Source organism: Antrostomus carolinensis, unplaced genomic scaffold (genome assembly GCF_000700745.2).
Source record: "Antrostomus carolinensis isolate BGI_N321 unplaced genomic scaffold, ASM70074v2 scaffold34430, whole genome shotgun sequence".
Lineage (NCBI taxonomy): Eukaryota > Metazoa > Chordata > Aves > Caprimulgiformes > Caprimulgidae > Antrostomus > Antrostomus carolinensis.
In genome coordinates this window covers 5813-20755 of record NW_010291182.1, presented here as the reverse complement: position 1 = coordinate 20755, position 14943 = coordinate 5813, and the positions used below count along the sequence as shown (strand labels likewise).

Sequence of the window (14943 nt, the reverse complement as noted above, 5' to 3'; positions counted from 1 at the left end):
GACTGAGGAAGATGCCTAGCATGGACAATTTTGACTTGCCTTATCAAAAGTCACTGAATTTATACCAGGTAAATTTGCTTTTGCCTGGAAGATTTGCTAACATACAATAATTGGCAACATCCCTGACACCACTTAAATATGTTTGCCATGGATTTAAGTGAGAATTTTGTTACATGAGGAAAGCATTTGGTCCACAAATTGAGAAGTGTGTGTTGTAACATGATAAACAAGATGCTATAACATAGTAATTTTCTATGTGAAAAGGTAGAGGTTTTCTAGTGTGTGACTTGAAAATTATGTTTTCAAGATGTTTGTATTAACTGGTAATTGCTTATTTTATTTAAGTGTCTGAAGAAAACAAGAAACATGGAAGGTCATAAGTAGTGAGTACCTTGATCATTTTTTTCTTATTCTAAAGAGCTAATGGTTTCTGGCATATTGATTTGTGACTGCCTGAGTATATCACACGTTGTGTTCTGTCATCTAGTATTTATATGAAGTCACTGGTAGACATTCTGTTTAAAAAGAATAAAAATTAAAAATTAAAAACTGCAAAAGAATTGAAAAACAAATGAATCGATTTCCTACTTAATGGAAAGAAGTGTATATGAACTGCCATATTTCTAGAGGTTTATGCATAGTCAACTTCAGAATAAAGTACATCCTCTTTTAGTTACTTTTTTATTTTTTAACAAATCCACAATATGTTCATGACTGCTTGACACAAAATCGATTTTTAAAGGTATTGACAAGTGTCTGCCAGTAAAAAATGTCCACTGAATATTTCAGTAATGTGATTATGAATTTTTCATTATCTTGAGCAGAAACAGGAGCCAGTAAATTCTCAAATTAAATTAGAAGCTGAATTTGTCTGTAGTGATAAAGCATTATATTCCTCTTATTCCTTTAATTGATTTATCAGTCTCTAATACAGGAATCTCTATTAATCCCAGCAGGTTTGGGTTTTTGTTCTTTTGGGGGGTTTTTTGCTTTTTTTTTTTTCCTCTGATTTGTTTTTTTATGACCTCTTACTAGTAACTTATTTTTATTTCTTGCACCATATGCCCAGAATTTCTAGTGACCTCAAGTGAGGTTGATATGAAGTGTGGTTGACATCAGGTGAATTATGGTGTTTTCTTCACTTGACCACTGAACTGAGATATCAGTTATTTGCTCAGCTGTAGCAGAAGCTAAAGCACACAACTAGCCAGACAGCTAGGGTCTTTATGAACTATTTGATTTTTTTTTTTTTTAATTATTATTATTTTTAAAGTAATGCTGTTTTTATTAAGCTCTCATAGTCTGTTTTCTCATAATGGAGGAGGATCTTCTTGTTATTTATTAGAGGTTGTGGATTTTGTCTTTTAAAGGTGCAGCAAATATCAAGTTAATATAGACTTCACTTAACCTGATAGGCTGTCTGTTGTCAGAGTGCATAATGGTTTCTTTGTGCAGAATTCTACATGCAATGTGGTATATTTTGCATCTGTTGTTTATTTTGTACTGTTGCACTGAAAAGGCCTTTATTTTAATTTTAATGAAATTCATAAATTAAACTCTTTGAACTAATCTTTCGGTAGAATTAAGTGAGTGAATATCTTTGCTTGTAATGTTTGTGGAAGAAGCCATGACGTGCTGTGTATAAGTGCTTTTTGAATTTTGTCCTTGCACACTTGCAGTTTAATTTATTACCATTTCTTTGGTGATTAAAGCACTTAAGATCTTAAGTCACTGATTAAAAATAACTAAAGCAAGTAACAAATTCCTATGAAACAAACTTCCTTTTCAGGTTAAACTGTGTCACTAGTAACTATTTAGGGCAGATGTGCCACCCTTTTGGGGAACACCAATGTGTACCAGTGGCTTGTTGTTTCAGAATGGCCGTAGTATTTCATAGCAGGTGTGTCTCTCTGTATGTCTGAGTACATGACTTGATGTTTATGTTGGATCTGAAGACCCCCCCGGGGTGACAACCCTGAGCTATGCGTACGTTGTGAACAGAGCTAGTGGGCAGTATCTCAGTAATGAACCACAGTTTCTCACTTCACAGATGGAAGGTGTCTTTTTTTCAAAATAAACTCAAGGTCTTTAATTTTCCTAGATTATTTAATCTATTTAATTATTAATTTCCCAGAGTATTTAATATAGCAAGTTTTAGCAACAGTTTACTTCTAAAGATCTGCAAAATCACTGCAGCTTTTTATATATGCAAATAGGGGAAAAGGCATGTACTTTTGAAAAAATTAATAATGGAATTACTTCCTAAAAAAGATCAAGATTTCATTGTGAGACTATAATTTCTATTAAACCATGTTCATATGGTTTAAATGTTGTGGAATACAGAGTTTCTCTTTAGATTGCACTTTTTATTAGGTCTGCCAGAGGAATACAGATCTATCTGTCAGTAGAAAATAATCCTTGAAAAAAAGATACCTGTTATGTACTTGCAGCTTTCATGTAGTCTTTGCATAAAAAAGACGTGAGCTATTTGTCTTGCAGATAACATGCTCAGGAGAGATGAGTGTTCTTCTGATTCTTTATTATTAAATTGTAAAAAGAAAAGTAGTCCAATTCCATTCATAAAATGAACTTTGTGAAATCCTGACACTGCTGAAATTGCATGAAAATTGCTATCTGCTTAAGCAACTCTGCTAGTTCATTTGAAATTCTCTTATTAGTTATATAAAAAGTATATTCCATGGGCTATAAATCATTCCATAATGCATTGGAAAGAATTTGCAGCTGATTATTTGTCAATACTACATGCTAAAGACGTTCAAATTGAAAGCAGGGTATTGTTTTCCAAAGTAAAATTTGAGAAATATTTGTGGAAATACAGTGTTATTTTTAATTGCTTTGTTATTATTGCCTAATAAGGAAATGCATGTTAGAATACATGTGTCTGCATGCATAGACAGTGTTCCTGATGGAAGTGTGTTAATCTAGCTTGTCGGACTTAATTTTAAGCATCCTATTGAAGTTTTATGATTTTGTTTCTCAATATTTTAGCAATTATCCAAGAGAATTTTATGACCAATATGCTCAAAGCCAAGAAAAATCTGTGGTCAATAAAATGCAACAGAAATACTGGAAAACAAAACAAACCCTTATAAAAGTCACGGGCAAAAAGGAAGATGAACATGTTGTGGCTTCAGATGCAGATCTGGATGCAAAACTAGAGGTTTGTAATATCTACATAATGTGTATTCTTTGTTTGTTAATCTTTAGTTTTCATTTCCATCAAGCCTCTCAAATGTGTACACATAAGATACTATATAATAATGTATATATATTTTTTAATCATTATTTTCTTGTAATATGCTTTCCATGTTTTAACAGAAGTACCTATGTAAATATGAGGAGTATGGCAGCATTCTGTAATACAAAAACCCATGTCCCTCAAACTTCATTGGGAACCTAACACCTCTCCTATCTATTTTCAAGTATGGGGAGCAGATTTTCTTCCTTTTTTTTTTTTTTTTCCTTCTTTTTTTTGTTTTATGAAGGGAGCAGGAGATCATCCTTTGTGCTTATATCAGTCATCCTTATCCTTTGCTAATACTGGTTTAAAATATTTTTTTAAGTAGTAGTCTACAGTATATACAAATGAAATTATTTTCTACAGTTATGAAGTATCACATATACTAGAAAACCATGAAATATACTAAGAAGGAGCAAGGTGCATAGTGCACTCTCCTCTCTGGAGCTTTTGTGCAGATTAGTGGTTTTTGACATGACCAAAGGCAGCTTCTGAAAGTCTGTAAAGTGTAACTGAGAGAAGGAATCCTGCTGTGTGACAAATACAGTCCTGCTGTCAGTATCCTCAGCCCCACTGGAAAAAAATTAAGGTTCTACAGATTGAAGAGCTTGAGCACCTTTGACACAAAGCAAAAGACAGAATGGAATTCTAAAGCGTAGTAACCAAGTTAGTGTCCAACTAAGGTTTATCCATATTGTTTTGTTATGTAAGGGTAAATGTTTTGCCTTACTGTTTTTCTTCAGTGTCTTAGAAAATTGTTGAGCTAGGATTCTCAGTTTATTTGTGTTTTAGCTGAAATACAGGAAGCTGTTTTACAACAAACAAATCTTTGTGGTTCTAGGTATAACAGTGATAACTTATAATGTGATGATTCTAGCTTTGGGATCTTTGTGATAGGTTATAAATCAAGAGGAAGGATGTAAAACAAGCTGGAAGGATGGAAACAATATTTTATAAATATATACCTGAGTTCCTACCATGCTTACAGAGTTGCAGATTCATCAAGAAGAATGCTTTGTTAGCTCAGGTGGGATTGAACATAGGGAAACTTGTGTTTACCATATAGAAAAGTACAAGCATGTTTTCACTTGGACAACCTCTCAACTGCAAGTCATGCTCTCAGTTTAAAAGACAAGACCCATGCAAATGTACAGGAAGTCAGGCAGATGCGAAGGAAGACAGTTACTGTGCCGGTAGTCCATTTTGCTTATATTTGTCTAATGCTTGATACAGTGGAGTTTAGGTTTAAGTTAAAGAGTGGAGGTTTTAGATAGAGGGGCAGAAAGAGTAGAATTTTTTCTGTTTCCAAGAAACAGCCTCCAAACTTAGTAAGACTGACTTTTTCCACACACACCCCACCCCCCACCACTTCCTTTGGAAACTGCTGTTTTATAAATTTGGTTAGAAAACCAGAGCTATGCCACTAAAAAGTCCAGTTTAAATCAATAACTTTATGTTGACATACATATGCCAGTTTATTCCACTACACTTTATGGTATTAAAATTCAGTATGCATATTACCACTTAACACATGATAAACATGCTAGACATTTTGGTAAGTTTTTGCTCTGGTGTGGGTTTTTTAGAAATAAAGATTTGTACATCTTCATATGTATCCAAAGATATCAATAAGAAAAAAATAGTTAGTAGTTTGGTTAACATTTAAGAATATTTTTGTCTTTATTTTTCTTTTGTATGTTGTGATTGGTTTGCCTGTAGTTTCAGTGGACAGCTTAACTGGAAGAAAAGCACAATGGATAAGGGAAAAACTACTTTCAAGCTGGAAAAATTACTCATTGTTCAAGAAGAAAATAGCAATCCTTAATAATTTCTACAAAAAATTAAGCTCTTTCTTGTATTTTAATCATCAGTGTTTCTTGCATACACTTATTATTTTTTTTGTGTATTCTATTTCAATATCAGCTGTTCCATTCTATTCAGAGAACATGTATGGAGTTGCTGAAAGTGATTGAACTGTATCAAAAAAGGATTTGTTGTAAGTATGATCAAGTACAGTAGTTAAAATAAGAGAGTCTGCAATATGGAATCATCAAATAAGTGGAAAAGTAAATATGAAAATGGGGAGCTACTAATTTCATCCTAGTTAAAAACAAAGATAACATGCCTTGCAGACAGCTAAAGGCAGACTTGCTTATTTTGCTTGAAGGTCTTCTAGTTCTTAAGCTTTTTATATTTGATGACATATAGTGATAGATAGCAATAAATATGGGAGAAAGTTTGCTTTTTTAAGGTTGGGGTGGTTTTTTTCCATTACTTACTTGGCCTATCTAAATTCAGAATTGTCTTGTCTTAGAAATCCAAACTCCATTCTGAACTGTTTTATTTTTTTATCAGGAGTGACTATGAAGAATACTGGGCTTATTGTTAGTTTTCTAATTAGGTAATCCATGTTATTACGATTAATTTCATAATGCTAACTTGGCTGTAACAGGTGTACAGCAATTAGTGGTAGTCATTAGTGAGAGACAGGAACCTCATTTGGGAAGTTTCGAACAGCAGGTTGTATTAAATGACCCCTAAGGCTTCTCTCCAATCAATATTCTTTGATTCTCTGCGGCTCTGATTTCTGGCCTGGGAAAGAGAACCCAGCTTTGGACACATCTTTTAATTTACTTTGTTTTGTTGAATGTTAGGTGTATTTTCTCCAGTCATTCCTTTTTTTTTTTTTTTGCCTGTCAAAAGAGAGTTAGAGATAATGTTTGAGGATATGGAGATAAAATTAGAATATGGAAGAGTGGTATATTGAGTTCAAGAACTGTTGCACAGTAGCAGGTGAAATCTCTGATGCAAAGATGTGCATGCAGCACACTATAGATTTGATTGTCAACGTTTCAAAAAACAAGAAGACTTCAAAAGATCTTCTTTCACTATATTAGACCATTCTCCCTATTGGTAGTGGGAAGAAATAGGTCCTATAGGAGACAGCCACTTTGGAAGAGTAGTAGATTAGGTCATAATGAAATGTTTTTGTAAGGATGTGAGATTGTGAAAACCCCTGGTCCCAATTTGGAACTAGTCAACAAGTCAGTGTAAAAACACTTATTTTTATTCATCTTGTTTAAAAGAACAAAGAGTTATTTTGAAATAGAAATATTTCAGATATTTGAAATATAAATTAAAAAATAGGGTTTGAATTGTGTAGAATGTGTGGTGCTGGAGTTAAACTACGACACCAACCTAATTCTTTTGTTCAAGAAAGAAAGAGCATGTTTCTCCTGTTGTCTTTTGGCACTGATGAAATTTTGTGATTCTTGTTAAGTACGGCAAACCCATCAACAAATGTCTGAAGTGAATCACATCTTCTGTTTAATAAATGAAGAAATTCCACGATTTTTAATTTTTTTTTCCTGCACTGCTTGGATTTGGAGTGACTTAACCTATTTGATGTTAGGCCAGTTTTAAAGCTGATAGAGATCTATTAAATAATGTGTTTGACCACTCATTTATTTTTTGTTAGTTCTGTCTCAGGAAGAAAATGAATTGGGAAAATTTCTTCGATCACAGGGTTCTCAGGATAAAACAAGAGCAGGAAAAATGATGCAAGCCACAGGAAAGGCCCTCTGCTTTTCTTCTCAGCAAAGGTATATCTGTCAGAATTACCATCTGATTTATAAAGTACGTGGGATAATGGTAGTTGATTCACTGTTGACATAATTCATTTTGCCGTTTGAAATGTGTGAGGAACCAAATGATAGGAAAGCTATTATTGACCAAAACTGCTGTAGTATTGGCAATATTACTGGCTTGCTCTGTGTAGTTTTGCCTGATCCTTGTTTTTTGTTCTGTGGACCTGCTAGTCTGTGTATCTGCAGATCCACTACCTGTTCCTCTGTTCCTGCTCAGCAGTTCTAAAGCTGTACAGGTGCATCTGCAAAGCCTCTCTAGCAGCAGAGTTGTAAAAGAGGTGATGTTGGGTCCTTCTCCTGCTTGGTGGCACTTCTCACTCTGCAGAGAAATGCTACAGCAGGCCTGTTGTGGAGGTTTCTGAGTCCTGGGAGGGCAGGTAAATGGGTAAAGGAATGTGTTTTTCTGGGCCATGGAGCCTCATACCTCAAGTAGACAGAGGAGAAAGGAGTCTGAATACAATTTGCTGCTTTAACTGTGAAGTCCTCCAGGAGAAGATCCTAGATTTCCACTGAGCTCATGTGGGTTGGGTAGGAGTAAATCAGTAAAAGGTAAGGAATACAGAGGGACACGCAAACACATGCTGTTACCCAGAGCCCTTGATGTCTCACTGACCCTGTGTTTGCTCAGAGAGTTTAAAAGTAACAGTACTCGATGGCATTATGAATATTATTATGCTTCTTTTTTAACAGTATTGGGACTATGAAAATTCGAAATTCACCATCTTTCACAAGGGAAAACTTTGTTCCATTGTATTTTGCATGATTTTTGGGGGGGCTCTTAAGTACTGTGGTACTTTCCAGCTTTAGCTTAACAGTGCAGCTGTTTGGCTCAAAATAAAACGTTGCATACAGAGCACTGAGAATTTCATATGTTTATCTTGGACTAGAGTTTGGTGATTAGCATGTCCAGTAACAGCCACGAGTGGGATCTTTAAAACACATGTAAGGCACCTTGGAGCAAAAGTCCTGATGATTTGTTTCTTTGTAAAGCTTAACTGTTTATAGAAATCCCACTTTATTACATATCTGCATAAACTGAATTTTCCTTTGAATGGTTGGGTAAGTATTTGTAGAATGAGGGGAAAAAAAGCCACACTAAGAAGTACATATTTTATTATGTCTCTTACTCAGTGCATTTTAAGGCATCTTTTTAAATAAACTCATACAAAAATAAAACTAATTGTTTGCCTGTCTTCTCTTGAGCCATCCTCAAGCTCATGTTGAAGTTGGGACTGCTCTTATTTACATTGCATAACAATAGTTAGCTCAGTAGCTGGAGATCAAGACAACACAATTCGCTAGTTACTGGAGCTGAAATCGGAAATTCTCAAATGTCTAGGAAGTCCCTAAGTAGCACATTAAACTAACTTTGAACTGGTGTGGAACTGATTGAACCCATTCCAGGGAGGTGGCTGTTGGCAACCAAGAGGAAAGCAAAAGCAGCAGGAGGAAGCAAAGCAAAAGTTGGAGTAATTCTATCTACTTCTGAGATCCCATTAGAAATTGAAGTGATGGCACAGGGAGACAACAGTGTCCCCTAATGCCTTTCAAAAGTGTAGTTGCTGGAGGAAACATTTAAGAAAATGCCCAAATCCTTCCAGAAGAAAAATGTCCTTCAAAGGAATTGTTTGAATTCCTTAAAAAAAAAAGGGGGGGAGGGGAGGGTGGAGGGGAATTAGATCATTATCTACTTGACAGATGACTTATTTATTTACATGTACACATGAAGATTAAAAGGCTAATGGAAGTGCTTTTTCTGACAATCCTGATACATCTGTGCTATGTATCCAGTAATAAATTACCTCAGGTACATTTTTAGAGTTGTTAAATGCAACTTTGGAAGAGGAATCTTAATAGCATACATACAACCCTGCTTGGCTACCTAAAATACATATATGCATTAGAAAAGGTTCCTTTTCCACTCACACGTGTAAGTGAAAGGTCACTACTTGAATAGGAAGGTTGCAAACACAATATTCCTGCAAAATTACCCTATTCTTGTGTACCCCCAGCCCAGCTGTAGAACTCTGAACATGCAGAACTTAGGTGAACTGTTTTGGCTCTGTATGTTTTTTTTGATTGCTAGTAAAGTGTCAGTAGTTCTATTAATCCATCTACCTTTGTGAAACAACTTAACTTGTTAATTTCCTTCCTTCATTTCTTTCCTTCATGCCTTTCCCCAGATTAGCACTGCGTACTCCTTTGAGTAGATTATATCAAGAAGTGGAGACTTTCAGATATAGGGCCATCTCAGACACGTGGCTGACAGTAAACCGAATGGAACAGTATCGGACTGAATACAGAGGAGCTCTACTCTGGATGAAAGATGTGTCTCAGGAGCTGGATCCAGATCTCTATAAGCAGATGGAAAAGTTCAGGAAGGTATGAAGTTTCTTGTAGTTTCTTGGATGGAAATGCCTGATGAATGACAGTGAAGCATGGTTTTGATTCTTCTGGGGAAGATATAATTCAGCAGCACTAAGGATGCCATTTATTGTAACTTATCTTTTCTGTGTGACAGAACTCCAATTAATCTGATATGGAATACAGTATCCTTCACAGAGTGGGCTGTAAGGAAAGATACATGAGTAAGACACAACATTTTTCAGCAGTCTATTCAACTTCAGCCTAAATCTTTACAATTTAAATAATATATATTTTTAAAGAAGGTTATCTAATTTAAAATACTTAGCTGTGATGCCTGAATGAGTAATGGAAGAAGCTATGTCTGCTGTCAGACAAGGAAGGGAAAAATTGTGGGTTTTTTCAACTAAAAAGTACAGAGTAACAGAAATGCTGTAGTATCTGCTGCTAAATTTTTGGGTGCAGTTAAAGACCAACATTTTCAAAACTGGCTGTTGTTGAATTTTGGGGCAGGGTTGCAAATTTGGAATTTGCTTTTAAGTTCCTCATGCAGTTCAGCATGACTCTTGGGAACTGCTAAACACTAAAACTGCTAAGAATGCTCCCTCCAGAAGTAGTATTCATTCAGTGTCACTCAAGTTTGCTATACTCCTCCCCTCCCAAAAGGCTTCCAAAAATCTCAAGTCCTAGGTGATAGTCTGCAGATTTGCTACCAGGTGCAAGTATAGAATTTAGTTGGACTGATCCTGTCCCAGTCACTCAGGAATGCTCACAAGAACCTCACATTGGCTCTAGAGCCAATTTTGTTAAAACACTATAATTTTCAGAGTTTGCTGTTTATAAATCTTGACTATTAGGAAGCATTAGGATCCCAGGTATAATGTGGTGGCTGTGCTTTGACTAAAGACAGTAAAAAAAATTTTCAGAAATTCTGTGATAATTGAAAGCAGAGACCTAATAACAGAAATTGTATTAAAGTGTGCATCTGCATATGCATGTGTGTGTGGCTTAGAGGCAGGTAACGTACAAAAGAGAATCCTTGTTCATTGATGGCTTGAGCAGTCTCTGACTGAAAGTGTTTAGAGATGGAAGATACTTAATTTGGTACTTTAAAGACTTGAATAAATCATCTTAGCAGGAAAGCACTGGCACGCACCTAGGCTATGCCATTTTTTGTAAACTGAAGTGGTGACAATAGCAATTAAGAAAGGGGTGGAACAAATGGAACCTCAGCTAGTCATCTAATCTTTATTTAATGCTTCAGTACAGGATATTCCTGTAAGTCTTGTGTCACCAGACATGCATTTTATTATGCCTTGTGGGAAATGTTTATAATGGCAAGTTCTTGCAGGTAAAATAATTGGTATGGTCTTGGCCTTAGCAATTGCTTATTTATAATGTTTGATTTATTAGAAAAACACTTAAAAATGGAATGTTAGAATGACTAAAGCAGTACTAGTAATGGTCATAACCAAACTGATTTATAGCTTTCTTGCAAAACAAATGCTATGGAAGGTATAAATTATATAAATAGCAAAGTAATTAAAATAATGTATGTTTTGTACAGTGAACTGCTGTAATTAAAAAGTTAGATGTGAAATTTCAGCCTCTTGGGTTGCTGTGCTTCAAGGTTAGCAAAAATAAGTTGGGTTTTTTTTGTTTGGTTGATTTATTTTTTTTAAGTTCTCACAAAACTTAGTAAAAAATGTGGAAATACTAAGTATTTTGAAATATTTCTAGGTCTGCATTTTAGTTCTATTCTGACATAAAGAAATAATGTAGATTCTAACATTCTGTAGCATTACCTCAAATAGTTAAAAAAAACCCCAAACCTTGGAGAAGGTCTTTTGAACCTTTCTTTTCTGTGACTGACTGTCAACTGAAAGCCTTTCAGATCACATTGTAATGCAGAGAACAAAAAGCTTTATATTTTGTAGTCAATAAAGTAAAGAAATGCCCTTAGTATTCCACTTCCTTACATATCCCATCTGTGCAACAAGCATATCAAACTAGTCTTTGAGGATTTTAACACTTGGAGAAAGTAAACTTCTTTTTTCATTTTTGAAAAAAAAAAAATTACAAAAATAAAATCCTCAAGCATAATGTACCTAGATAGCTGTTGCTGAACAAGACACAACAGTTTCTTTTTAGTACTTTACAAATGTAGTAGGGAAACAAAACTAATGGTAGATACTGTAGTCCTAAATATTAAAGTAGAGGAGTTATTTTTATTGTCTCTGTGTTCTATTCTTACTTGCAGATCTTTATTGTGCCATGGTGTGGCAGTGTAATGCTGTGGTTTTAGGGCTTATTTTGGATCTGTAATAATTTAAGAAGTCATGCTAGTTTTATGTTGAGAAAGATATCATGATTACTGATGGTTTTGGTTCTAAAATACACCATCACCAGAGAGAAGCGTTTGATCTGGAGCTGTATATCTAGTGATACCTAGCAAGTAGTTAATGAAGCTGGTCTTGTCAGAGCACTTGAAAGTTTTCTTTAGACTTCTAATTGTAAAAATCCTAAGTATTACTTTAGTAAACACCTTTTTTTAGTTCAAGTAAACAGTGCTGGTTTAGTGATCTTTAATGCACCTAGTGCATCAGCAGTATTTATATAAATTTTTTTATAGCAGTTTTTCAAATATGTAGCCTTTTATAATGTAATCCTAAATGTATCATTATGTATACAGATATGGTACTTGTTTTTGGAGACCAAAGCTAAATCAATCCGGATGGGTTTTTCATACCTTCCCTTAGAATAGCTCAGGCTAAAAGATCAATAGTTGAGTCAGTATTTTCAGAGCTGATAAAATCTGAGTTAAAACATTGACATTTTTGTAGTTCTTTTTCAAAACAATGAGGTACTTGAAAGAGTTTTCTAATGCTGTTCTCAAGGCATCAGTCTAAATAAGTGAGACTCAGCCACACTACCACTTTCAGAGTGTCCCAGAACACTGCAGGACAGCTTTTTTACATTGTTATTTGAAGATATCCATGTGATTGTAGCTACTTGAGTCAAACTGAGGAAACAGGTAAAGTATTTACTTTTCCTTGTGGAGTTCTATAAATGCTATGTTCCTTCATTCTTTTTTTTTTTTTTTTTTTTCTCTATTAACATGTTTTGTGGGTATGCCAGTGCTGTTCTAGATATAGAGATCTGCCATCCAAAGTTTAGAATTTGAAGTGTTGCTTGAGAGAATCTAAACAGTCCTTTGGCAACGCTGTGATACTTAAAAGAATTTTAATAAGTTAATATGCCTTATAAAATTCTCCATCACTGATCATGTTTTTAAAGTTCTTCAAGCCAGGGTGTTTTATCTGTCTGGTGATTCTACATGATAGCATGAGCCATGATGCTGTAAAAATACAGACCAAATTGCTGTTAGTCCCTCAGTGTCCTTCCTCCAGCTCTGAAAAAGTTAAGCTTTTCCATGCATTTCCTGAGAAGGAACATGCCAATGTGCAGAGTGATAGGCTATGCCAGCAGGCAACATCCTCCCCATGTGCAGCCTACAGGAACACAGAAGACCTTTTGCTATTCAGTTTTACTTGCTAAGCTATGTCAGATGCTTATACAGTGCAGTATAGATTTTCTCATCAGACCTAGACATTACAGTGCCACCAATAACAGGTGAAATGTGAGAGCTGAAAAAATTACCACGCTGACCTTTAGAATAACTATAAGAAAAAATACATCTGTGACATGACAGGATATATATCATGCTACATTGATACAGCAAATTAATCCTTTCTATATTTGTTTTTTTGCTTCCATCATTCTTCTGCTCCTCTGCTTTCCCTTCATTCTGAGGCTTGAAGCAAAGCTGGAGTAGCTTTGTAAATACTCAGTGGCCATGCTGGGATCCCTGAGACAAGCTGCTGTATTGAGGGCTGGTTACCTGGAGGGTTGGGCTCTGTTTCTCCCTGCTGTCTAGTCCTCTCTGCTTTGCCAAAGCTCCTTTCCTAGGACCTCTCCTGTATGAATCAGATAGGAGAAAGAATAGGTTGAAGCTGCATAAGGGTGAGGAGCAATGTGTGGGCTTATTGCACCACAGCTTTGTAAATGCTCTAAGATTCATCTGCTTGGAATACAGTGCAAGTCTTGTATCTGTCTCTGTGGTACTTGGATATTACAGCAATAAATATCTCAGTTTGTAAAGCAGTATCTTTTAGACGGGGTACTGTCTGGAAAAAGAGTTGGGTTTTGGTCAATGTATTTGCGTGGGATCTGTGAGGGGAACAAGCAGCACAGTTTGTGCTGGGCCCCTTTGTTCTGGAAGATTAGAAAGGCCCTACCCCACAACGTAGAGCTCTGAACCACTTCAGTGGAGTTAGAGAAGTGGAATAGATCCTGCCATGGAAGAGAATTGCTGGAATATTCCCCAAAAGATCCTAAACAATTACAGGACCCTTAATGCCTAGCTGTTACTTTGCATGCAGCTGTTGAGAAACTTGCAAGCTTGCAGCTGAGTTGTTTGGGCACAGTTTATCTCCAGTTTTTCATAGTTGTAGCACTCTATACTTGAAACAAAGTTAATGCCCTTAAATGGCATTTTAAAGATAAATGTGGCAGGAGAAAGGGAAAACAATGAGAAATATAAAAGTTCAACAAGGAGAATTCATAATGATATAAAAATAGCTTAAACTGTTGTTTTTATCAATGTATTAATGCAGGAGTGGCTGATTTATGCATGTTTTCTGTTAAATATCTCTTAAGAAATAAAAGTTAAAGCTTGTGTGGACAGCTGGGGAATAATGAAGATCTAAATAAATCCATTGATTAAAAGGTCAGAAGGGAAACAGTGAAGTATATGTATTCATGGTAAAGATCTTGGCAAGCATGGAGAAGATACATCTGTCGCAGCCTTACAGGGAAGGCTCAAGACCTACATGTCTGTTCCCCTGCTGCCCCCTTGCCTACTAGCACTGCCTAGTAGGAGTGCATTTTGGCTTGTGCGATGATGGAGGGGCTTTACCATGTTAAGCATCATCTTCTACTCTCCTAACTCACCTATCTATAAACATTAGCTGTAAACAGCCCTGCAGACCTGGAGGCACTGTGAAAATGTGCTGGAGGATTTCTTTTTTTTCATTCCCTGTTACGTTTGAAAACTCCTGTGGAGCTGAGGAAATGCAAAAGGCCTGGGGAAAAAAATATGACGCTGATCTTTGAAATAAGAACAGACTTGGCAGACTTTGCAGTTGCCATCCTTGTAAACTTAATTTCAGTCCCTGCTACAGAAATGAAAAGGAAATCTGTAGGCATTTAGAGGCTAACAAAATGAAGGGTAAGTGAACAACATGGGTTTATAAATAACGTTACAGATTTTTTTCATTATTTTGCATTTTTAATCAAATTATTAAATTAGGAGAAAAAAAATGGAAGATCTGGATTGTTGCAGTTCCTTATGAGTGAGTACTGGAAAAATTAATTTAACTTTGCTAGAAAAATAAGAGTTGAGAATATTGGCTGAGGTTCACTAAACAAAGTTTCAGAGGTTCATTATAAAGATGGAAAATACCTTAAAGATTGACTAAACTCTCTTCCTGCCAGGACAAAATTGTGCATTTGTAATATGCTTTCCAAGTGTTTTTCTGCATCTAATAAACATAATACAGTTGAGAGTGACACTCTTTTAGAAGTTTTGTGAATATTGGTGGTGTTCTAGTT

The 14943-nt window shown here is 35.5% G+C and overlaps 1 protein-coding gene across 1 annotated transcript; it reads left to right on the top strand.

The window, feature by feature from the left end:
- The first annotated feature begins 347 nt into the window (after nt 1-347).
- LOC104530830 (islet cell autoantigen 1-like) lies at nt 348-9294 on the top strand. The gene is made up of 5 exons (XM_010175538.1): nt 348-383; nt 3010-3181; nt 5183-5255; nt 6738-6861; nt 9090-9294. Exons 1-5 carry the CDS (start codon nt 367-369, stop codon nt 9292-9294), a joined length of 591 nt encoding a protein of 196 aa, XP_010173840.1. The 5' UTR covers nt 348-366.
- The last annotated feature ends 5649 nt before the right edge of the window (nt 9295-14943 follow it).